This window comes from Salmo salar, chromosome ssa13, assembly GCF_905237065.1.
Source record: "Salmo salar chromosome ssa13, Ssal_v3.1, whole genome shotgun sequence".
NCBI lineage: Eukaryota > Metazoa > Chordata > Actinopteri > Salmoniformes > Salmonidae > Salmo > Salmo salar.
In genome coordinates, this window is record NC_059454.1 from 44,474,278 (window position 1) to 44,496,673 (window position 22,396).

Genomic DNA, 22,396 nt, shown 5'->3' on the forward strand with positions numbered 1-22,396 from the left:
GGCTACTGTACTTGAAGAAACTTTAAAAGTTCTTGACATTTTCCGGATTGACTGAACTTCATGTCTTAAGGTAATGATGGACTGTCATTTCTCTTTGCATATTTGAACCATAATATAGACTTGGTCTTTTACCAAATAGGGCTATCATCTGTATACCACCCCTATCTTGTCACAACACAACTGATTGGCTCAAACTCATTAAGAAGGAAAGAAATTCCACAAATTAACTTTTAAGAAGACACACCTGTCAATTGAAATTCATTCCAGGTGACTACCTCATAAAGCTGGTTGAGAGAATGTCAATAGTGTGCAAAGCTGTCGTCAAGGCAAAGGGTGACTACTTTGAAGAGTATAAAATCTATTTTGATTTGTTTAACACTTTTCTTAGTTACTACATGATTCCATAAAGAAAAACCCTTGAATGAGTAGGTGTGTGCAAATGTTTGACTGGTACTCTATATGTAGGCCTACTCATTACAAGGCATGCCCACATTACCATTGATGGCCACACGAGGGCACGCTATTATTTTACTCCAACCTTTCTTCCCTCCGAGAGTTCCCATGATTCTCTGCGCTGTATAAATTCAACAACGCGGCAGTACGGTCAGTTTTGTTTTGTTTGAATGGTGGTATGTATGAGCGTGTGATGTGCCTGTACGACTGAATGAGTGTGTGATTGTTTTGTTTATAGTTCTACACAGTGATCTTATTTGATCTGGTTGGGGTTTGACCTTGCCCCGATTCTGAAATGATAGTACCCGACATGCGAGCTCCTGAGGCGATGAGCATGAAGCTTCCATGAACTTCAGGGCTCCACAATAAATTATGGTCAGAAGTGATGACTCGATCAGATATACTAGTGCCTAGGAGATTTGTAGTTTTACCTCATTCTCCACACTGGCAAATGAGTATAACAGCGATTCTGATCTGCTATAAATTAAAAAATGGTTCCCCTGAGACGGTAATTAACACTGTTGTAGGTGGCTAGCTTGCTACTTAGCCAACGTTTTCTGGCTAGCTCGCCAGCCACCCCTTGTCCAGACAAGCTAGATCACAATTATTTTAGCCAGATAATGGGGTTAAGGACAAAAGTAGTGAGCGTTTATGGAGAGAAGGGAAACACGTGTGCCAGGTTAGTTTTATAGCAGAAATTCAGTGGCCCTACTGCTTCCTCCCCATTAAAACAAAAAAGCCTAGGTGGCAACAAACATTTGATCAATGTGCAACCAAACAAACATTTTGATGTTCTAAGGTTCATACTTTCACACAACGGTTGGCTTGTGTGCTGAAAATGCAACCACCACTCAACAAATATGCTGTCAAAGTTAAGGAATGCTTATTTTAAGATGTTTCAGCGACTTGAATACTGTAATATAGTAATGATCTTGTGTAGGGGGTAGTTCACTGGAAGTTGAGTGATGTCCATTGCCCACTGAGTGAGTTGTGTGACAGTATTATTAGGTGGAGTAGAATCCCCCATCGTGCTTCCTGGAGTATCCCCTGTTAGTAGAGGCGTTGTGATGAGATTCTGTGGAGACAAAAACAAAAAAAATCTTAGCATATATTGTTAGGGAAAATGCCCTGCCTAGGCCAGTAGAGAACCGATTTCACTCATACCTGGCCAGGCCCAGGGCTTTTACAATTAGCTCAGAACTAGGAGAATCTTTTAGAAGTCCCAGTAGTTATGTTCAAAAAGCTCTTTATATACCAGTCACTAGAAGGAGCTGAGGTGACGATAGATGTTCCTTTCACAGACTTCCTGATTATAGATTGGATTTCAGTCATGCTCATCCTCTTCTTGCCTGCGTGTATTCGCTAAGTATTCGCTAATCAATTATTTATTGAACAAGTCATTAGGGTTGTATTGAAATCTTACCAATTGTTCCCTCAATGCTGTAGATGGAAGACTTCTGTGAGTTCATCCATACTTTGACTTCTTTCTTGGTTTCACACAAGGCCGCTTCATGTTTCCCACGGTTCTTCAGAGTCCTCCTACAGAGTTAGTTTTACATTAGTTGAGTCAATCTCTTCCCGTAGCTGCTGTTTGGCACCCTATTCCCTATATAGTGCACTACTTTTGACCAGAGCTCTCGACTACGGCAGCACCACAGTTGAGCATTCCCCGTTCCATCACACTCACCCATGGTCGTCAGTAAAAGTCTCCCTCTGGTATAAGGTCTGGTTCTTACTACTGAGGAACTCCTGGTGGTGGTCATAGGTTGATTTCAGATGGAAGTCTAGGCTGTCTTTAGGTGCCTTGGTTGGGAGAGAGTACAGTAATGTGATAGGTGATCGCTCTGTTTGTATGTCATTTTGTGATGTAAATTCAGAATTTCTTCAGTTTCTGTCTGTGTGCATGAATCAGTCAAGTCAAATAAGTTTATATTGTACTAGCTATCTGAATTTGGCTAGTACAACTTATTTTCATGTTGTCCTTTGAGTCAAGCTAATAATAGGCATAGGCCTATTATAGACAAATACTATTAGCCTACCTGCCGGTCATGATACCGGACAGTCCTTCTGATGCTGGCTAGAGTAGCCCTGTCATTTAGGCGACTCCACGGTTCGTCATTTTGAGCTATGTGAGTTGGTTTATCAAATGGCTCTTTCTGTTCATTTGGAAAGAAGAATGCATAGGCTGATCAAATAGCGGAAATCATGTAGGCCTACTTAAAAGTAAAACAATATATATTTTAGGCAAAAAAAAGAAGCTAAATATCATCAGTACTAGAGCTGCAATTTAGGCCTACCTGACATTGCCTTGCCCCAGTCAATGAGTAGTCGTTCTCAGTTTTAGGAAAAGGAAAGGGATCTCTCGTTAGTGGCATTATAAAAGCTGGAAATGTTACAATGTTGAGGATGATAAACACATGCTTTTGCCGCCAAATTGTATCCCCTTGTTTGTCGCACTAGAATGTTTACTAACTCACCATGGTTGCTAGGCGATTCATTGTGACACCACATCCACATATATAATTTATTACAAATATTTACCTATTCCTCATCCTCTGCAGAAATGTGAGTTTACGAAATGTTTAGATTTGCCAATTTTGACGAATGTAATTTATTGAACATATATAGCAAGCGCTATGCCATTAACAAGCATTAACAAAAAAACAAGCATTTTAAAAACAACATAATTGATAATGAATTGATGATTAATGACTAGGATATTATTTATGGAAAACAATATTGTAATGAAAAATAAATATACAACAATGAGTGTACCCTGTAATATCACGTTCATGTTTCCTGTTATGTAAACCCAACCAATTGCCATGTCTTGCCAGGGGTTTCCAGTCCACTAGTTACAACAGCCACAAAGTCAAAATTGGCTATATCCCTTGTCAAAAGGGGGCGTGCTATCCGGAATCATTGGGACGTCCATACCTCCCATTGAGGTTGACGTTTAAAATGGTTAAGGTGAGGGTTAAGCCGTTAAGGTTAGAGTTTGATAAGGGTAGGGGTTTAGGATATGGACGTCCCAAGGATCCCAGATAGCACTAATCTTGTCAAAAAGCACCTGTGGACTGCGGTAATGCCTGCAAAAACCCCGGAATGTTTGAATGCGAAAGATAATTGATTGTGTCAGTAAAATATACACAATCATGCTGACCATTCATTGAATAATAAAAATGTAAAAACGAGTATTTTATTTAATTATTTTCAGGGCGCTAGCTAGAGAGTGAAAGCGCCTGCGCCTCAGGTAGACTGCTAGAGGATGCTGTGTCAGCTGTCGTGGCATAAGTTCAACCCTCCACCCCGCATGAGTTTCACCTCCAGCGTGGAGCGGACCTGCAAGCGGTTAATTGTAGCCTACCTGCTGCTCAAGAAAGATGATGCGCCGAGCTTCACACCGTTTTCTTCACCTTCTTTGGCTATTTTTTGTTCAAATTTATGCGTCCAGTGATTTGCCCATATGCAAAGAGGTAAGGAGCATGGAATGATAAGTTGCCTTTTAACATAATTGTGACTAATTGACTGTATTTTCACCCATATGGCATAACAATAACATAAAGTGCACTTCATTAGGTAACCTAAACAAAACCTATCTTATTGCTTCACATCATTTTACATTTATTTTGTATAACTCAGATTTCAGATAGCTAAACTGTAAAGTTTCTATTAATTAGCTGGGAATTTCAACAAAAATAATTGCAAACATTTTCCTGTAGTTTTCAATGCAGTCTTTTAAAAATACATGATCCATCCTTTTCTGGTCCATTATGAAAAGCATATTGACTGATCAGTTGGAGCAGAACTCATTCATATTGACGTACATACACGTTGTCTGATGCAGCCTATGTCTCAGTTAGAAACCTCTGAATTTGACCTCCATAAAAGCACTACACTGTAAACAACGAGCCATCATAAGTGAAGATGATCTAGAAACCTGATCGTATTTGAAGAAGTATCCTTCACACAATTAGTAGGAATGTTTTATGAGTAATAGACGTTTGCTATTGTAGGCTTTATGGAAATATGATGCAATGAGTTATCAGAACCATAGAATTCAAAACAGTCACACATGGCTGAATGGCCACTTATAGGACTATATAAATGCAGAGCTGTTGAAGTCTTAGAATTCTGATGTAATATTATGGTATTTCAAGATAGTGGGGGTCAGGTGGGTTTTTTAACTGTTGTATCACACTTTTCAGCATGGGGGGTGGTGGGAGAAGGAGTCTGGGTGGTAAGAGGTGCTGAACTGTACCCCTAGACCTAATCAACAGCCCAACTGTTCTCTATTTATTTTATTTTAAGCGCTGAGGTCAAATGTAATCATTTTAAAACTCTGTTGAACCATCATCAACCCCATATACACATTCACTCTGAGGTAGCCTATACAGAAATTAACCGTAAAAAAACAATAGATGCCTAATTTTCTACTTTCCTAAAGAGTTTGTCAATGTCATGTTAACTGAATTCAGTACTGCAGAGCTCCCGTACTCAACAGACAGACTGCAGGCCGGATCCGGACCAAGAACGGGGTCAATACGGACCATGGGTCCCAAATAAAACATTTAAAGAAATCAAATAAAAACATTTATTCGTATTTAGCAGATGTTATTGCGGGTGTAGGGAAATGTTTGTTTTGGGGGGCGAACTCAGTCACGCTTCCACCCCAGTATCATATGAACACACATAAGACATGGCAAAATGTGTAGAATTGTAGGAAATTAGCTTTAAAACGGCAAAACTTTCTCTCTGCCCCATGGCAAAATGTGTAGAATTTAAGGAAATTAGCATTAAAACTACAAAATGTTCTCTCTGTCAACAAGAGGGGTGTGAACAGTTTGGGGTCGCATGGGTTGTGAGGTGGGGGTTTGTTACCACGCTGACAAATGACAATATCCATTCAGACCTTTCTTTTCCACCTAGGAAATCTGTGAGACCGGACCGTCTCGAATAGTACTTGAGTACCCCTGCTGTAGAGGCTTCTGCTAGCAGCATTTCTCTTTATCGAGAGTTGTTAACCACACTCTGAACTGGTCTCCTACGCACACATTACGGTGATGCCTGTGTTAAATGGACATGTGTTACACTGGTATGGCGTCAGTTAGTTTGGTGTTGCTTACATAGCCTTCATTAGTCATAGTCAGGTGCCTGTGTGTGTGCAACCGTTTTCTGCCTTAAGCAAGTCCTTAGTTCTCCAGTTAACAACTCTCCTGGCTGTAATCTACTTTCTCTTCTTAATATTTGCATAACTACTGTGGCGTTTGATAATGCCCAGGCATTTCTTGTATCAATAACGTTGTTGCTGGGGTTGGGAATGGAGAGCTGATATGCACCATGCTTGCTAGCATTGGAAGTTGTCGCCATATTTATGACCCGTTCATTATTCCTTGTTTGGGTTAACAAGGTTACATAAAGACTTCATAACACATTCTTAAGTCATACGTAACACATTCATAAACTGTACACATTTCGTGAATGCTTAGCAAAATCAGCTGGAGCAAAAAAAAACAGTTTATAGTAGAACTAACATCCCCAAGTGACTTGGCATCATGATTAGGCCCATGTAAGGACAATGTGTTCCAGGAAACCCTTCAGCCACCTTTACCTCAAGGTGAGAGAGCTTAGAGGCAGATTAAGTTGAAGGGACACCATGGCTGACTGATTCATCAGAATGATTTGTTTTCTGACAGAACCTGTGTGTGTGCCTGTGAGACCATGAGGAGACAGGGTCACAATGTCCCGTTGCCACGGTTTACTCATGTTTTTATGAACAAGGAGTATCAGATTCGAGCCAGGCAGAGCACATCTTCAATTTATGAATTTTCATTTGATCCGTCAACGGTTCACTTTCACTCCCTCCCTCTCTCTGTCTCCTTTTACCTCTCTGTCTCCCTCCCCCTCTCTTCTCTTCCCACCCACTCCCCTTATCTCTAAAACAAAAGCTAATGAAGCTGCACTAATAAAAAACAGAAGTGTGTTAGAGGGAACATTTGTCTGCTGGTTGTTAACTATTAATCCTACATGGTCCAGAGTGGGGGTTAGGTTTACTCTGCAAAGTGGTCTTGTTCTACAGTGCAATACTATTGAACAGAGTCCTCTGGGCCCTGGTTGAAAGTAGTGCACTAGGTTGGGAGTAGGGTGCCATTTGGGACGCAGCCCAGTAATTCTTGACATACATGGCCCAATAGCCTATGTAGATGCCTTGACTTTCACCTCTGTACCAGCCTTGCTTGTCAGGACTCACGGCACTCCACAGCGGCTGTGAGAAGAGCCTGAGTGCCAGTCCGTTTCTGCTGTCTTGCCAACCCCTTATGGAATTATCATGTCAGCGAGTGATAAGGAGTTGGAATGATAGTACAAACATACTGTATCTGGGACCAGGCCTGGAAGAGACTGCACTCTTCTGTATATTCTCAGTATGCATTTTATATTCTGCTTACCGACTCACTGCTTACATCTTCTAAGTAAAGAGTACTCCTACGATGACATTATGATGGGAGGGCTGCACCCACAGCAACCTTTGTCGAAGGAAGACTTAACGGTTACTGTTTCTTGTTCGCTCTCTGCCACACCTATAGCAAAGCCACTTGAAACAAACAAGACATCCTATGTCGCCTGTCCTCAGTCTGTAGTTGTAATGACTTGCTAAGAGATGATTGCGATGAGTTGTTGACAGAAGGGTTGGCCCAGTCTGCAGCTTTTCCAGCTTTTTCCTTGGCTACTAAATAAGTCAATAACCCCAAGGTGAGGGAGATTAAGACAACAGGTGAGGTAGCAGCCTCTTGACTGCGCAAATATTGATCCGATCCTTCTATTTGGAAAGGGGGTTGGTCTCGTTAAGAGGGAAATTCGGCTGAAGGTGATGCATTATGTTGAGAAATCATGTGTATTGGCCAGTTATTACATTTTTAAGTCAGTTACATCAGTCAAAATGTATTATTTCACATATTTTAGACTCTCCGAGCATGATTACAATCGTAAAATGGTCCATCAAAATGAATGTGAGTTTATTTAGGAGTTGACTTGAATATACTCTGAATGGATATCTGTGAATTAGGTCATAACCTGTGTGATGTCATGTTCCAAACAGTCCCAATACACTGATCTCAAACTAGTACACTCCACATACTTTTCAAAAAACGAATGTCACCATTAGAGGACTACCTTGTGAGCATTTCATCCATTGTTCAGGCTCTATACACACTGTATATATAAATACCTGAGAAGTGTGAGTCTGTGTGTGTTTTTTCTTGCAGTCCGACTACCACTTTGAGTACACAGACTGCGATGTGCTGGGGTCTCGATGGAGGGTGGCGGTGCCCAACAAACCAGACACGTGCACAGGCCTTCCTGACCCTGTCAAGGGCACACAGTGTAGTGAGTTACCTACCTACCTACCTACCTACCTACCTACCTACCTACCTACCTACCTACCCACCCACCTACCCACCCACCTACCTACCCACCCACCTACCCACCCACCCACCTACCCACCCACCCACCTACCCACCTACCTACCTACCTACCTACCTACCTACCTACCTACCTACCTACCTACCTCCCTCCCTCCCTCCCTCCCTCCCTCCCTCCCTCCCTCCCTCCCTCCCTCCCTCCTGCCCTACCCTACCTTCCTCTACTTTCATACCATGTACTAACTACACTATATAACACCCTACACACGATCCAATATCACAGTCATAAGTATACCCTTATTACAACTCTACATACAGTACACAGTTCCAAGGTAAGTTTCAGTCTTTCTCTTGATACTTCACCTTCTCTCTCCTCACCTCCTTTTCAAAACGTCGGAGGTAAGTGAGGAGACCATTGGAGGACATCTTCTCTTCAGATCCTTTGACGTTTTGAAGAGGCGGGGAGAGAGGATGTGAGGAATCAAAGAAAGGACTATTGAGATGCACCCACAGTGTCTTCTTGGCCTGCTCTAGTCTCATCCTCCTCCCCCTCCCCCCCAGCGTTCTCCTGCAGCGAGGGGGAGTTCCTGGACATGGGAAGCCAGGAGTGTCAGAAGTGTTCTGGTGGGACCTACTCTCTGGGAACGGGCGTGGCCTTCGATGAGTGGGACAGCATGCCGGCTGGCTTCATCTCACACGGGATGAACATGAACATAGCTGACATCTACACCAACTGCTCAAAGTCAGTATCTCTCTCTGTCTTGCTTACAGCGGGTGTGGGAAGAGAGTAGTAACTCTCCATCTCAAGCTTCGGTTATTTTATGGCCATTTACATCAGCTTGGTCCCAGATCTGTGTAGCCGACTCCTGTTGGCAAGACAGTACAAACCGATCTGGGACCAGGCTACCTTTCTACACAGCGGCATACTGTTTAATGCATTGGAAGACACCGTTATTTTGGTTACTATTTATCTCAACCTTTAGAGCTACTGTCTATTTCTAACAGCATTTGTCTCTTTTGTCTTCCCCTATAGCTCGACCTGGATACCGAAAGGCGACTACATTGCCTCTAACATAGATGAGTGCACCTCTACCTTGTCCTACGCGGTGAGCCTGAAGAAAGCAGGCACTGTGTCCTTTGAGTACTTCTACCCAGACAACACCATCTTCTTTGAATTCTATGTGAGTGTTGCATGTTCTATGTTTTAAGTGTTCTATGTGAGTGTTCCATGTTCTAAGTGTTCTATGTGAGTGTTCCATGATGATACTCTTAATTCATTCCAATGGACAGGGCTACGTGATGTGCTCCTCAATCGATCTCCATCGTCTCCATGCTATCTAAACGAGTAACTGTAATGAACTCAACTGTGTGTGTCAGGCAGCCATGTTGTATTGATCTCCTCGCACTGTCTTGTCCTCCATCCAGGTTCAGAATGACCAGTGCGAGTCCACAGACTCTGAGGGTCGCTGGATGAGTACCTCAGAGAAAGACTGGACTCCCCACAATGTGAGTCTTACTAATATAGCCACCACATGTCCGTACACTGAGCATGGTGGGGTGGTGACCCTAATCTCAGAACCTTAAACCAAATCTTGTCTGCGTGAGCTATGCTAATGTCTATTAAGAGAGTTTATGTATGACCCCAAAGGTTTCTCTCGCTCTCTGTCTCTGTCCAGTTGAAGCTGAATCGAGGCAACAACGTGCTCTACTGGAGGACCACGTCTTTTGCACTGGTGGGCAGTGCTGTCAAACCTGTACTGCTTCGCAACATTGCTATCTCAGGTACTATACAGCAGTCATCAATGTCATCATTTTTTTATCCTGAATTGTTTGCAGATTGCCCTCCCTTGTTTATTTAGGCTTGATTATGATACCCCGGCAGGAATATTGTAATCATTATTCAAAACATTTGAGCAATTTGTAGACCCAACACCTAGCAAACTCGTCAAGAGATTCAGATCTCTTGGTGTAACGGTTTGACAGTCGCTGAACCTAGGTTTACGTCCGGTTGGGGCCACCCCTCAAAAGTGCTGCAATGTGAAAAACTGAAAAGCTAAGATGCACACCTCTTCTTACTCACGTTTCTGTTAATCATTACTGATTGATAATCGTCCTGCTCCTCCAGGGGTTGCCTATACGTCAGAGTGTTTCCATTGTAAACCTGGGACCTACAGCGCCAAGCCAGGCTCTGCTCACTGTACCCCCTGCCCTGCTGACTCCTACTCCAACAAGGGAGCCACGGTGTGCCAGCAGTGTGAAGTAGACAAATATGCAGGTATGTTTGCATTCTAGCACCAACTACAGTACCAGTCCAAACGTTTGGACACGCCTACTCATTAAAGTTTTTTGTATTTTTAAAAATATATTTTTTTTTACAATTTTCTACATTGTAGAATAATAGTGAAGACATAAAAACTATGAAATAACACATTGAGTCATGTAGTAACCAGAAAAGCGTTAAACAAATTAAATATATTTTATATTTGAGATTCTTCAAATAGCCACCCTTTCCCTTGATGACAGCTTTGCACACTCTTGGCATTCTCTCAACCAGCTTCATGAGGAATGTTTTTCCAACAGTCTTGAAGGAGTTCCCACATATGCTGCGCACTTGTTGGCTGCTTTTCCTTCACTCTGCGGTCCAACTCATCCCAAACCATCTCAATTGGGTTGAGGCCAGGTGATTGTGGAGGCCAGGTCATCTGATGCAGCACTCCAACACTCTCTTTCTTGGTCAAATAGCCCTTACACAGCCTGGAGGTGGGTTTTGGGTCATTGTCCTGTTGAAAAACAAATGATAGTCCCACTAAGTGCAAAACAGATGGGATGAAGTATCGCTGCAGAATACTGTGGTAGCCATGCTGGTTAAGTGTGCCTTGAATTCTAAATAAATCACTGACAGTGTCACCAGCAAAGCACGCCCACACTATCACACCTCTTCCTCCATGCTTCACGGTGGGAACCACACATGCGGAGATCAACCGTTCACCTACTCTGCGTCTCACAAAGACACGGCGGTTGGAACCACATATCTCAAATTTGGACTCATCAGAGCAAAGGACGGATTTCCACCGGTCTAATGTCCATTGCTCGTGTTTCTTGACCCAATCAAGTCCCTTCTTCTTATTGGTGTCCTTTAGTAGTGGTTTCTTTGCAGCAATTCGACCATGAAGGCCTGCTTGTCACACAGTCTCCTCTGAACAGTTGATGTTGAAATGTGTCTGTTACTTGAACTCTGTGAAACATTCTGCAATCTGAGGCTGGTAACTAATGAACTTATCCTCTGGGTCTTCCTTTCCTGTGGCGGTCCTCATGAGAGCCAGTTTCATCATAGCACTTTATGTTTTTGCGACTGCACTTGAAGAAACTTTCAAAGTTCTTGACATTTTCAGGATTGATTGACCTTCATGTCTTAAAGTAATGATGGACTGTCATTTCTCTTTGCTTATTTGAGCTGTTCTTGACATAATATGGATTTGTTTTTTTCCAAATAGGGCTATCTTCTGTATAACAACCCTACCTTGTCACAACACAACTTATTTGTCTCAAACACATTTTTTCAAATAAAGATAAACCCTGGAATGAGTAGGTGTGTCCAAACTTTTGACTGGTACTACATACAGTTGAAGTCAGAAGTCTACATACACCTTAGCCAAATACATTTAAACTCCGTTTTTCACAATTCCTGACATTTAATCCTAGTAAAAATTCTCTGTCTTAGGTCAGTTTGGATCAACACTTTATTTTAAGAATGTGAAATGTCAGAATAATAGTTGAGAGAATGATTTATTTCAGCTTTTATTTCATTCATCACATTCCTAGTGGGTCAGAATTTTACATACACTCAATTAGTATTTGGTAGCATTGCCTTTAAATTGTTTAACTTGGTTCAAACGTTTTGGGTAGCCTTCCACAAGCTTCTCACAATAAGTTGGGTGAATTTTGGCCCATTCCTCCTGACAGAGCTGGTGTAACTGAGTCAGGTTTGTAGGCATCCTTGCTCGCACACGCTTTTTCAGTTCTGCCCACAAATTTTCTATAGGATTGAGGTCAGGGCTTTGTGATGGCCACTCCAATACCTTGACTTTGTTGTCCTTAAGCCATTTTGCCACAACTTTGGAAGTATGCTTGTGGTCATTGTCCATTTGGAAGACCCATTTGCGACCAAGCTTTAACTTTCTGACTGACGTCTTGAGATGTTGCTTTAATATATCCTCATCATTTTTTTGTGAAGTGCACCAGTCCCTCCTGCAGCAAAGCACCCCCACAACATGATGCTGCCACACCCGTGCTTCACGGTTGGGATGGTGTTCTTCGGCTTGCAAGCCTCTCCCTTTTCCCTCCAAACATAATGATGGTCAGTATGGCCAAACAGTTCTATTTTTGTTTCATTAGACCAGAAGACATTTCTCCAAAAAGTACTATCTTTTTCCCCATGTGCAGTTGCAAACCGTAGTCTGGCTTTTTTATGGCGGTTTTGGAGCAGTGGCTTCTTCCTTGCTGAGCGGCCTTTCAGGTTATGTCGATATAGGACTCATTTTACTGTGGATATAGATACTTTTGTACCTGTTTCCTCCAGCATCTTCACAAGGTCCTTTGCTGTTGTTCTGGGATTTGATTTGCACTTTTCGCACCAAAGTACGTTTATCTCTAGGAGACAGAACGCGTCTCCTTACTGAGCGGTATGACGGCTGCATGGTCCCATGGTGTTTATACTTGCGTACTATTGTTTGTACAGATGAACGTGGTACATTCAGGTGTTTGGAAATTGCTCCCAAGGATGAACCAGACTTGTGGAGGTCTACAATTATTTTTCTCAGGTCTTGGCTGATTTCTTTTGATTTTCCCATGATGTCAAGCTAAGAGGCACTGAGTTTGAAGGTAGGCCTTGAAATACATCCACAGGTACATCTCTAATTGACTCAAATTATGTCAATTAGCCTATCAGAAGCTTCTAAAGCCATGACATCATTTTCTGGAATTTTCCAAGCTGTTCAAAGGCACAGTCAACTTAGTGTATGTAAACTTCTGACCCACTGGAATTGTGATACAGTGAATTATAAGTGAAATAATCTGTCTGTAAACAATTGTTGGAACAAATACTTGTGTCATGCACAAAGTAGATGTCTTAACCGACTTTCCAAAACTATAGTTTGTTAACAAGAAATTGTGGAGTGGTTGAAAAACGAGTTTTAATGACTCCAACCTAAGTGTATGTAAACTAGATAGTTCTCCCTGTTACAACCGCTTGAATAGTGGATTGCTCATTTGCAAGTCACCACACACGTATGTAATGTATGCAAATATACTGTATATGCTCTTGGTTCAATGAAATGCACAGGCTGTGTGGTTAGTTGACTTAGTCTAAGTGTGTGTGGTATCTCTGGATCTTAATGGTGGTTGTGTTTTTCTCCTGCCTCCTGGCGGTTTTTCCCTGAGTCGTGTTCAGTTGGGTACACCGTAACAAAATGTTTAGCAACAGACAACAAAAATCTGTTTTGTTATTGGACAAGTTCGTGCACTACCACTCTGTTTCAAAATGTGACTGAACACAACCTACTGAACACAACCCTGGTTTCCTTGTTCAAACTCTTCTTCCAGAGGCCGGATCAGGGAGCTGCAAGCAGAGGCCTGCATGTACCACCAGTGACTACTTCTACACACACACCCCATGTGACTCCAAAGGACAGGTAATATGGGATAAGTAAATGAGAAAGTAAATGAAGCTGACTGACAATGCTGTTCTTATGTGAGCAGTCAGTTGTTTTTTCATGGCTCAGGTCACTGCAGTGACCACCAGCTGGAGTTGGTATCAGCTTTCCTTACATATTGATTTCCTGTTTAGTCCTGACAGGTTCTATTCAACCAGTATGTACTCAGTCATGATGATTAGCCATAATGTAGCATATATACAGTACCAGTCAAAAGTTTGGACACACCTTCTCATTCCAGGGTTTTTCTTTATTTAAATTTGTTTCTAAATTGTAGAATAAGAGTGAAGACATCAAAACTATGAAATAACACATATGGAATCATGTAATAACCAAAACAAGTGTTCAACAAATCAAAATATATTTTATATTTGAGATTCTTCAAAGTAGCCACCTTTTGCCTTGATGACAGCTTTGTACAGTCTTGGCATTCTCTCAACCAGCTTCATGAGATAGTCACCTGGAATGCATTTCAATTAACATGTCTGCTTTGTTAAAAGTGAATTTGTGGAATTTCTTTCCTTAATGCTTTTGAGCCAATCAGTTGGGTTGTGACAAGGTAGGGGTTGTATACAGAAGATGGGTCCCGTGTGGCTCAGTTGGTAGAGCATGGTGTTTGCAACGCCAGGGTTGTGGGTTCGATTCCCACGGGGGACCAGTACGAAGAAAAAAAATGTATGAAATGTATGCATTCACTACTGTAAGTCGCTCTGGATAAGAGTGTCTGCTAAATGACTAAAATGTAAAATGTATAACCCTATTTGGTAAAAGACCAAGTCCATATAATGGCAAGAACAGCTCAAATAAGCAAAGAGAAATGACAGTCCATCATTACTTTAAGACATGGTCAGTCAATCCTGAAAATGTCAAAAAACTTGAAAGTTTCTTCAATTGCAGTCACAAGAACCGTCAAGCGCTATGATGAAACTGGCTCTCATGATGACCGCCACAGGAAAGGAAGACACAGAGTTACCTCTGCTGCAGAGGATAAGTTCATTAGAGTTACCAGCCTCAGAAATTGGCAATTAACTGCAACTCAGATTGCAGCCCAAATTAATGCGTCACAGAGTTCAAGTAACAGACACATCTCAACATCAACTGTTCAGAGGAGACTGTGTGAATCAGGCCTTCATGGTCGATTTGCTGCAAAGAACGCACTACTAAAGGACACCAATAAAAAGAGGAGACTTGCTTGGTCCAAGAAACATGAGCAATGGACATTAGACCAGTGGAAAGCTGTCCTTTGGTCTTATGAGTCCAAATTTGAGATTTTTGGTTCCAACCTCTGCCTTTGTGAGACGCAGAGTAGGTGAACAGATGATTTCTGCATGTATGGTTCCCACTGTGAAGCATGGAGGAGGAGGAGGTGGGATGCTGTGGGAGTGCTTTGCTGGTGACACTGGCAGTGATTTATTTAGAATGCAAGGCACACTTAATGGCTACCACAGCAGTCTGCAGCGGTACGCCATCCCATTTATTTTTCAATAGGACAATGACCCAAAACACATCTCAAGGCTGTGTACGGGCTATTTGACGAAGAAGGAGAGTGATGGAGTGCTGCATCAGATGACCTGGCCTCCACAATAACCCGACCTCAACCCAATTGAGATGGTTTGGGATGAGTTGGACCGCAGAGTGAAGGAAAAGCAGCCAACACGTGCTCAGCATATGTGGGAACTCCTTCAAGACTCTTGGAAAATAATTCCAGGTGACTACCTCATGAAGCTGGTTGAGAGAATGCCAAGAGTGTGCAAAGCTGTCATCAAGGTAAAGGGTGGATACTTTGAAGAATCTCAAATATAAAATATATTTTGATTTGTTCATCACTTTTTTGGTTACTACATGATTCCATATGTGTTATTTCATTGTTTTTATGTCTTCACTATTATTCTATAATGTAGAAAATAGTAAAAATAAAGAAAAACCCTTGACTGAGTAGGTGTGTCCAAACTTTTGACTGGTACTGTACAGTGATGTGATATGTGGTTATTTTACCTCCCTTAGTTGATTGCACCTATTATACCTTAATAAGAGTGTCTGCTAAATGTCTAAAATGTAAATGTAATTCATACCTCTCTTGCTGTGTTTCTTAGACCCAGCTGATGTACAAGTGGATCGAGCCAAAGATCTGTAGTGAGATCGTTGAAGGGGCAGTGGATAACAGTACTGGAGGAGCGGTGAAGCTACCAGCCTCTGGACAGATGGAGACCTGCCCTCCCTGTAACCCTGGCTTCTCTGTCACCAACACCTCAGGCTGCGAGCCCTGTCCTCACGGATCCTACTCCAATGGAACAGGTGGAAAAACCCCTCCTCAACGTAACGATTGATCAAAATGTATTCATGGAAATAGACATTATTGTGCTATGTTTTGTGCTAGGTGCTATACGAGGAACATTCCGCAACAACTTATGCCAATGTTTTTATGCTGTCAGATCTTTTGTCACATTAATTATTTACTTAATCCTCTATGTCCCCTTTGGGACATAAGACCACTTTGGCACAAATGTAAACCCATTTTAACAGTAGCTCTCAATCCCTCATGTCCTTATCCAACCTGTGCTGATTGCTTGAGGGCCGCTGGTGGGCAACAAACCCTATCTATTGTCTCTTTATCGAACACTCTCTATCCATACTCTATGTGCAGCCTGTGCAGAGTGTCCTGTCGGAACAGAGCCGGTGGTGGGCTTTGAGTACAAGTGGTGGAACAAGATGCCCGACAACATGAGGAGCTCTGTCTACAGCCGGGAGTACAGCGACTCAGTCAGGAGCACGGGTAAGGGACTCTAATACCTTTTTCACTCTACTGAGGCAAACCAAACCAAGTTGTAATGGGCTGGCCTGGTTATGAATAGGTAATAGTTACAGTGACTCAGGAGCACTGGTACATATGTAAAGGACTCAAATACCCTTTTTACACTGTCGCGCTGACCCGAACCGCACAGTGGTGATTTGGATGTGTAACCAGGACAGCTGGTACAGCTCTGCTTGGCTCGGGTTTGGCTAAATTCAGCAGTGTGAAAAAGGCCTACTTTTGAATGAGCAGTCATACAGTAATTTACTTCATCCTGAGTGTTGCATTCGACGTGATGTGCACTCTCTGTTGGTGGTCTGTGAAGTTATTGATTGTTGATCTGTTGTTGTGACTGACAGGATGGGAGGTGGCAGGAGAGTACATCTACACCACCCAAGGGGATCTGGACTCTGACTACATGATGCTCTCACTCACTGTCCCTGGATACAGGTAGGGCTCACAGGATCAATCTGTGGAAGTTACAACAAACACCTGAATGAAACTGCTTATGATTGAGTTATGTAGGAGTTATGAATGTGTTATAAAGTCCTTTAGATAGGTACCCTTCTAGAAAAGGGTTACCCTTGAATGTAACATATTTGCATAATTACTGTATGTGTAATGTTACAGTATATGTGTTGTACAGTAGGTGTCATGTATTGATGTGGCTGTAGTAAAATAGATGTTACCTTAAATATTTTCTGTATCCCTAGGTTGCCTCACTCGGTGGCTAAAGATGATGAGAGGAGTGAACTGTCGCGGATCTCCTTTGTCTTTGAGACCCAGTGCACCGCTGATTGTACCCTCTACTTTATGGCCGTGAGAGAGAATATCTCATGCCACACTTCATGCAACTATTTAAAGTATTTGTAGTCACATAGTGCATTTGGTTTATCCGTATTCAAGACCTACAGAGTTGTAATATTGATGGAAACAAAAATACATATTCTGTGGCCCGTAAGGAAAATGGATGAAATATAAGTGTTCTTCTTGTTCTTTTCCCAGGGTTACAGTGAGAGGACCAATGACATGGTGGAGCACTGGAGTGGCACGACCAGGAAACAGTCCTACTCCTACCTAGTGAAGAGCAACAGCACCGTCAGCTTTACCTGGGGCTTCCAACGCACCCAAGCCTACAGTGAGGTGAGATTGATGGACACAGACACACTCAACACATGGAAATTTTAGCCATTTCATTGCCGAGCTTTCCATCACAGAAAGTGGACCTTTACCCGAGGGTCAACACGCCCCATGTCATACGAAACACTAACACATCTCCGCCAACAATGCATCTCTGCATGACTCAACTCCACAATAACATTTCAGCCCCTTATGAAGGAGTGATGTGTGTTTGACTAGTGTGGCATAGCCTTCCGTACTCTGAGTACTGTCCCTAACTTCTCCTCAGGTGAGGCAGTACAGCGGTGACTTTGCCAAGATGTACACTGTCCAAATCACCAACGTGGTGGGTGGTGTGGCCTCTCAGTGTCGCCACTGTGCCTTGGGCTCCGGGTCGGCCTCAGAATGCGTCCCCTGCCCTCCAGGCCACTACATGGTCAACGGGACAGGCGTGTGTAAGAGCTGCCCTCCCAACACCTTCATCAGGGCTGATCAGACCGTAGGGGAGGCAGCCTGTATCCACTGTGGACCCAATACGCACAGCAACAAGGTAAGGAAAGGGATCGGCGACGAACTGAAGAACTGTTGTATTCGTGCATTGATCAGATAATGTAGGCCTGCGCGTAAAGGTTTACAGCTGGGAACGGAACACAAATCAAAGTACTAATAAAGATCAATGCATCATTGTTGCATTTTTAAAGCCATTGTTTCCACGATAATGATAATACATTTGTGTCCATGATAATGTATGGTCATTCTGTTTCTCCCCCCCATCCCCTCACAGGCCCACTCAGCCTGTGTTAGCGACTGTAGACTGGACCTGCAGTCCACCGGCGGAGGAGAGGTCCTCCAATATGACTTCACCCCCCTGGCTAACATCACCAGCTTCCAGAGCAGTCCACGCTTCACCAGTAAAGGCCTCCGATACTTCCACCAGTTCAGGGTCGGTCTCTGTGGAGAAGAGGTACGGGCTGATGGATGTTACATTTAGAATAGACCTTTGGTCAATCTCGAAAGTATTTTCCTCGCGTCCTTGCATCCTCTCTTCATACCTCATCAACATGTCAGAGGAGAGCATTGGAGAAGATCTCCTCTTTCTATCTCCTCGAAGGCTCTTCTCGCTTCCCTCTGATGCAAGGAAATAGGACGCAAGGAATCAAGAAAAATACCTTTGAGATTTACCCCTTGAAAACAGTAACGATGGTTACACAGAAACTCACATTAATGGTGATTCTCTGTTGTGACCCATGTAGGGCAGAGAGGTGGCGGTGTGCGTGGACAACGTGACAGAGAGCAGGAAGGAGGTCAGAGGTTACGCCTGCCAGTCCACTGTGGTGCCCTCTGAGGTTAGAGGTCAGAGTGTGGTGTCATCACAACCCTTCACTATCGGGGACACACTCATTGGTAAGAGATCAAGCTTTACTCCATGGCGCATCCCTCTCAAATAGCAATGGATACACACCAAAAAATCACCTAGCTGGTAAAGGGGCTTGGGGACGGCTTTGCATGAAGCCAAGCATGCACATTATTGTCCATTTTCTTTGTTGGGTAACTTTACCAACTGATCATGATCAACAGGGTGGTGTACAGAAAAGCCTGTCACCATTGCTGTGTCGATGTTTCTCCTCTCTTTAACATGTTCTGTTTCTGTCTGAAGGGGTTACCTCTGACACATCTCTGGATAGCATTGCCTCTCTTGAGAGCTCTTTCATTACCAAGTCCAACCTGCCTGATGTCATTTTCTACTACAGGTATCATCATCATCATCATCATCAATCTGGGTTTTCAAATAAAACAAATCTGTTAGTGTTCCAGGGGGTTTTGAATACTTTTAAGCCAGTAGTTTTGAAATTGTAATGCAGAGACATTCTAGATGTTCTAGTGGTGGCTATTTTGTTGTTCTATAATAGAGTACTATCCCAACTCGGTACAATACAACCTCTCTTTATCTGCCACTGGACTCTGTATTTAGAAGTCATATTATGTCCACCACAGGTCCAGTGAAACAACACAGGCGTGTAAAAAAGGAAGGACAACCACCATCAGACTGAGATGTGATCCTACAGTGACAGGCAAAGACCAGATTACACTCCCAGGGTATGGACTACTGTACATGACTAACTGACTGAAGGAAGCTATAGAGACTGTGGCTGAACTGACAGACACACTGATACTAGTACAGAGAGTGACTTCCTGTGGAATAATGGTGGAACTACAAGTACTACACCACCTCAAATAAAGACTTGCTATTACAGCTTAGCCTTGACCCCAGCTGTACTGTGTGATGTCTGGTAGACTACAGCGTGCCGAATAAGAGCAGAGCGCCAGCAGTTGCTAGGGGAACCTTAACATTTGATTCGGTCTTTGTTGCCCTGTCCAGTAAATGTTCAGAGGGGACGTGTGACGGTTGCTCCTTCCATTTCCTGTGGCGGTCTCCGTATGCCTGTCCACTCTGTACAGAGAGCCACTACAGAGAGATAGTCAGCGCCTGCATTCAGGGAATACAGGTAAGATATTACATTAGTACAGAGTCCTGCTTCCTTATACTCTTCTATTCTGGCTTTGGCGCATACGGCTCCAAAAAGCTTCTACATCATGCCAGACAGTCCTTTGCAGCTTTTTGATTCTTAACTAGGGACGTTGTCTAATGTACTTACGATAACACTATCAAAACAGCCAAATTATACTCATGTGTGTATGTGTGTCTCTCTCTTTCAGAGAACCACCTACGTGTGGCAGCAGCCCCTGCAGTGTACTGGTGGTGTGTCCCTTCCTGCCCAGACGGTCAGTGCCTGTGTGACCCTGGACTTCTGGCTGAAGGTCGGAGTGTCCACAGGGACGGTCGCTGCCGTACTGCTCATCAGCATCAGCTGCTACTTCTGGAAGAGAACTCGCAAGTAAGATATAGTTTGTCTATGTGTGTGTGTGTGTGCACGTGTGTAAACATGACTGTAGCCTTTTTGAGGACTGGTGGGGTGTGTGTGTGTGTACACCTGTGCATGCATTTGAGGAGTGACAGGAGTCTTTGTGGACTGTGTGCATGCACTTGTGTGCATTTGTGTGTGTGTGTATATTGGTGCACCAGTGACAGTGTGTGTTTTTCCTCCCCTCCATGTGCAGACTGGAATATAAGTACTCCAAACTGATGATGACTGCTGGAGATAAGGAGTGTGAGCTGCCTGCTGCAGACAGCTGTGCCATCATGGAGGGAGAAGATGCAGAGGACGACCTCATCTACCTCACCAAGAAATCCTTCTTCACGAAGATCAAGTCCTTCTCCAGAGAGGTGAGGCCAAAAAGACATGAGTCCTCCTTATACAGGGAACTGGACACAATATCTGTATCACTGTATGTGGTTTGTATACATATTTTGCATTGCAAAGATATTTTTGTTATAAAATTTCTGACCTGTGTCTGTAATACTGTAACTCAAAACTCCAAGAGACGTTTCCCATTGAAATTGCAATGGAAAGTAGTACATAAAATAGTTACTATCTTATCCATGAATGTTTTGATAACTCTAAAATGAGAACAACTGTATTTGATGTGTTTCCACAGAGATCGTCAGATGGATTTGACTCTGTTCCCCTGAAGTCATCATCAGGTTTGGAGATGGAGATGAGCTAGAGCGAGGATTCCCAAATGTTTTTTTATGCTGCAGCGCCCTAAAAATGATAAGCCTCTGATGGACCCCCCCCAGTTTGGAAACCCCTGAGCTAGAAGAGTACCCGAAACCTCCTTCAACCTCTGGATGAAGGAACACATATGGGATGTATTAATTATTCATCGAGTTGAAATGTAAAGAGCCTTGCAGATAGAAATGTATTAAATAGAGTTGACGATTTCCTGGACCCCATTCTACCTGTTCTACACAAGTAGGGTTTCAAAATTCCCAGGTTTTCCAGAAATCCCAGGTGGAAGATTCCTGGAATCAGGAGGGAATAAGCGGGAAATCTGGGATTCCTCCAACCAGGATTTCTAGAAAACTTGAGGAAAGTTACCGGAATTCTGCAACCCTATACATTTCTATGGGAACGTTCTGCAATGTTGCACCGTCCTGAACAGTATGAATGTTGCTCCCCTGACTGCATAGCACCAATGGACAAGAAGCATATATTCTAAACCAAACAGAAAGGAATGAATGGAACAGCCGGAACATGATGGAAGTCTTTATAAGTTCACAGAGAGATGAACAGAGCAAACCTTTTGTTCAGAAACACTCTCAATTTAAACCCTCAACATCTCTGGGATGTTGCAAGGACTAGATAATGGGATTATTTTTTTCATCTGAAGTTTTTTATGTATTTGGTCATATCAAAACAAACGCATGTTTCCAGAAGGAGAATACATTTCCTATGAAATCGTGTTGGTGTTTTGTTGCTCTGCTAATAGCAATACAGTTTGCAGCCATGTAGAAACCTTAATGGGTACCTGATCTTTTATGGTGAGATTTATTTTCAACAATATTTTTGATGTATTTTCACAAAACATGTGAACCTGTGCTTTTGTTGAATTAATTATGTCTTACAGTAACGTGTGCATTTTCATTATTAAAGGCCATTATGGGTCTTCCTTGTGGCAATACATCTTTAAAATATATGTATTTAAAAAGAAATCCAACTGTCTGTTGCCAAAATTATTTGGTTAAAAAGCATTACTGTATCTTATTTCTACTCCAGTACTGGGGTATAGTTTTATTTGATTTGGAAATGGAGCCATTTACTTAATGTTTGATATGTTTCATTTATTGACTCTTGAAAGTAATTTTCTTAGCATTAAATTCACTGTTTGTCTATGCTCTTAAATAAACTTCTGAAAAAGGTTCTGTGAAAAAAAGATTTGTCCAAAGACATTACAGTATGAAGATATGCAGAAACTCCATCTCCCCGATAACGCGTGTAAGC

General features: G+C 42.6%; 2 protein-coding genes and 1 non-coding gene across 4 annotated transcripts; 2 read left to right on the forward strand and 1 right to left on the reverse strand.

The window, feature by feature from the left end:
- Positions 1-584: 584 nt before the first annotated feature.
- On the forward strand, positions 585-22,314 carry elapor1 (endosome-lysosome associated apoptosis and autophagy regulator 1). 2 transcript variants are annotated; one of them, XM_014135706.2, is made up of 22 exons: positions 585-603; positions 7,716-7,836; positions 8,433-8,613; positions 8,905-9,052; positions 9,297-9,377; positions 9,548-9,653; positions 9,997-10,146; positions 13,473-13,561; positions 15,676-15,877; positions 16,227-16,355; positions 16,733-16,823; positions 17,087-17,192; positions 17,379-17,516; positions 17,782-18,042; positions 18,277-18,456; positions 18,746-18,896; positions 19,150-19,243; positions 19,488-19,589; positions 19,873-19,999; positions 20,211-20,389; positions 20,613-20,778; positions 21,051-22,314. In XM_014135706.2, the coding sequence occupies exons 3-22, from the start codon at positions 8,465-8,467 to the stop codon at positions 21,117-21,119; spliced, it is 2,718 nt and encodes a 905-aa protein (XP_013991181.1). In that variant the 5' UTR covers positions 585-603; positions 7,716-7,836; positions 8,433-8,464; the 3' UTR covers positions 21,120-22,314. The 2 variants fall into 2 exon arrangements, with proteins under 2 accessions (XP_013991181.1, XP_013991179.1); XM_014135704.2 differs by lacking the exon at positions 585-603 and adding an exon at positions 3,650-3,929.
- On the forward strand, positions 632-931 carry LOC123726272 (small Cajal body-specific RNA 2). Its single transcript, XR_006758662.1, has one exon.
- On the reverse strand, positions 1,127-2,912 carry cfap276 (cilia and flagella associated protein 276). The gene is made up of 5 exons (XM_014135707.2): positions 2,751-2,912; positions 2,493-2,609; positions 2,141-2,256; positions 1,877-1,992; positions 1,127-1,528 (listed from the first exon to the last, which is right to left on the reverse strand). Exons 1-5 carry the CDS (start codon positions 2,826-2,828, stop codon positions 1,458-1,460), a joined length of 498 nt encoding a protein of 165 aa, XP_013991182.1. The 5' UTR covers positions 2,829-2,912; the 3' UTR covers positions 1,127-1,457.
- Positions 22,315-22,396: the final 82 nt, after the last annotated feature.

Coding starts and splice junctions, on each gene's coding strand:
- cfap276 (XM_014135707.2), bottom strand. CDS start 2,828: ATGCCACTAACGAGAGATCCCTTTCCTTTTCCTAAAACTGAGAACGAC. Junction 2,257..2,492: donor TCCGGTATCATGACCGGCAG/GTAGGCTAATAG, acceptor CTCCCAACCAAG/GCACCTAAAGACAGCCTAGA. Junction 1,993..2,140: donor ACTTTTACTGACGACCATGG/GTGAGTGTGATG, acceptor CTAACTCTGTAG/GAGGACTCTGAAGAACCGTG.
- elapor1 (XM_014135704.2), top strand. CDS start 3,837: ATGATGCGCCGAGCTTCACACCGTTTTCTTCACCTTCTTTGGCTATTT. Junction 16,356..16,732: donor CGACTCAGTCAGGAGCACGG/GTAAGGGACTCT, acceptor TGTGACTGACAG/GATGGGAGGTGGCAGGAGAG. Junction 20,390..20,612: donor TTCTGGAAGAGAACTCGCAA/GTAAGATATAGT, acceptor CTCCATGTGCAG/ACTGGAATATAAGTACTCCA.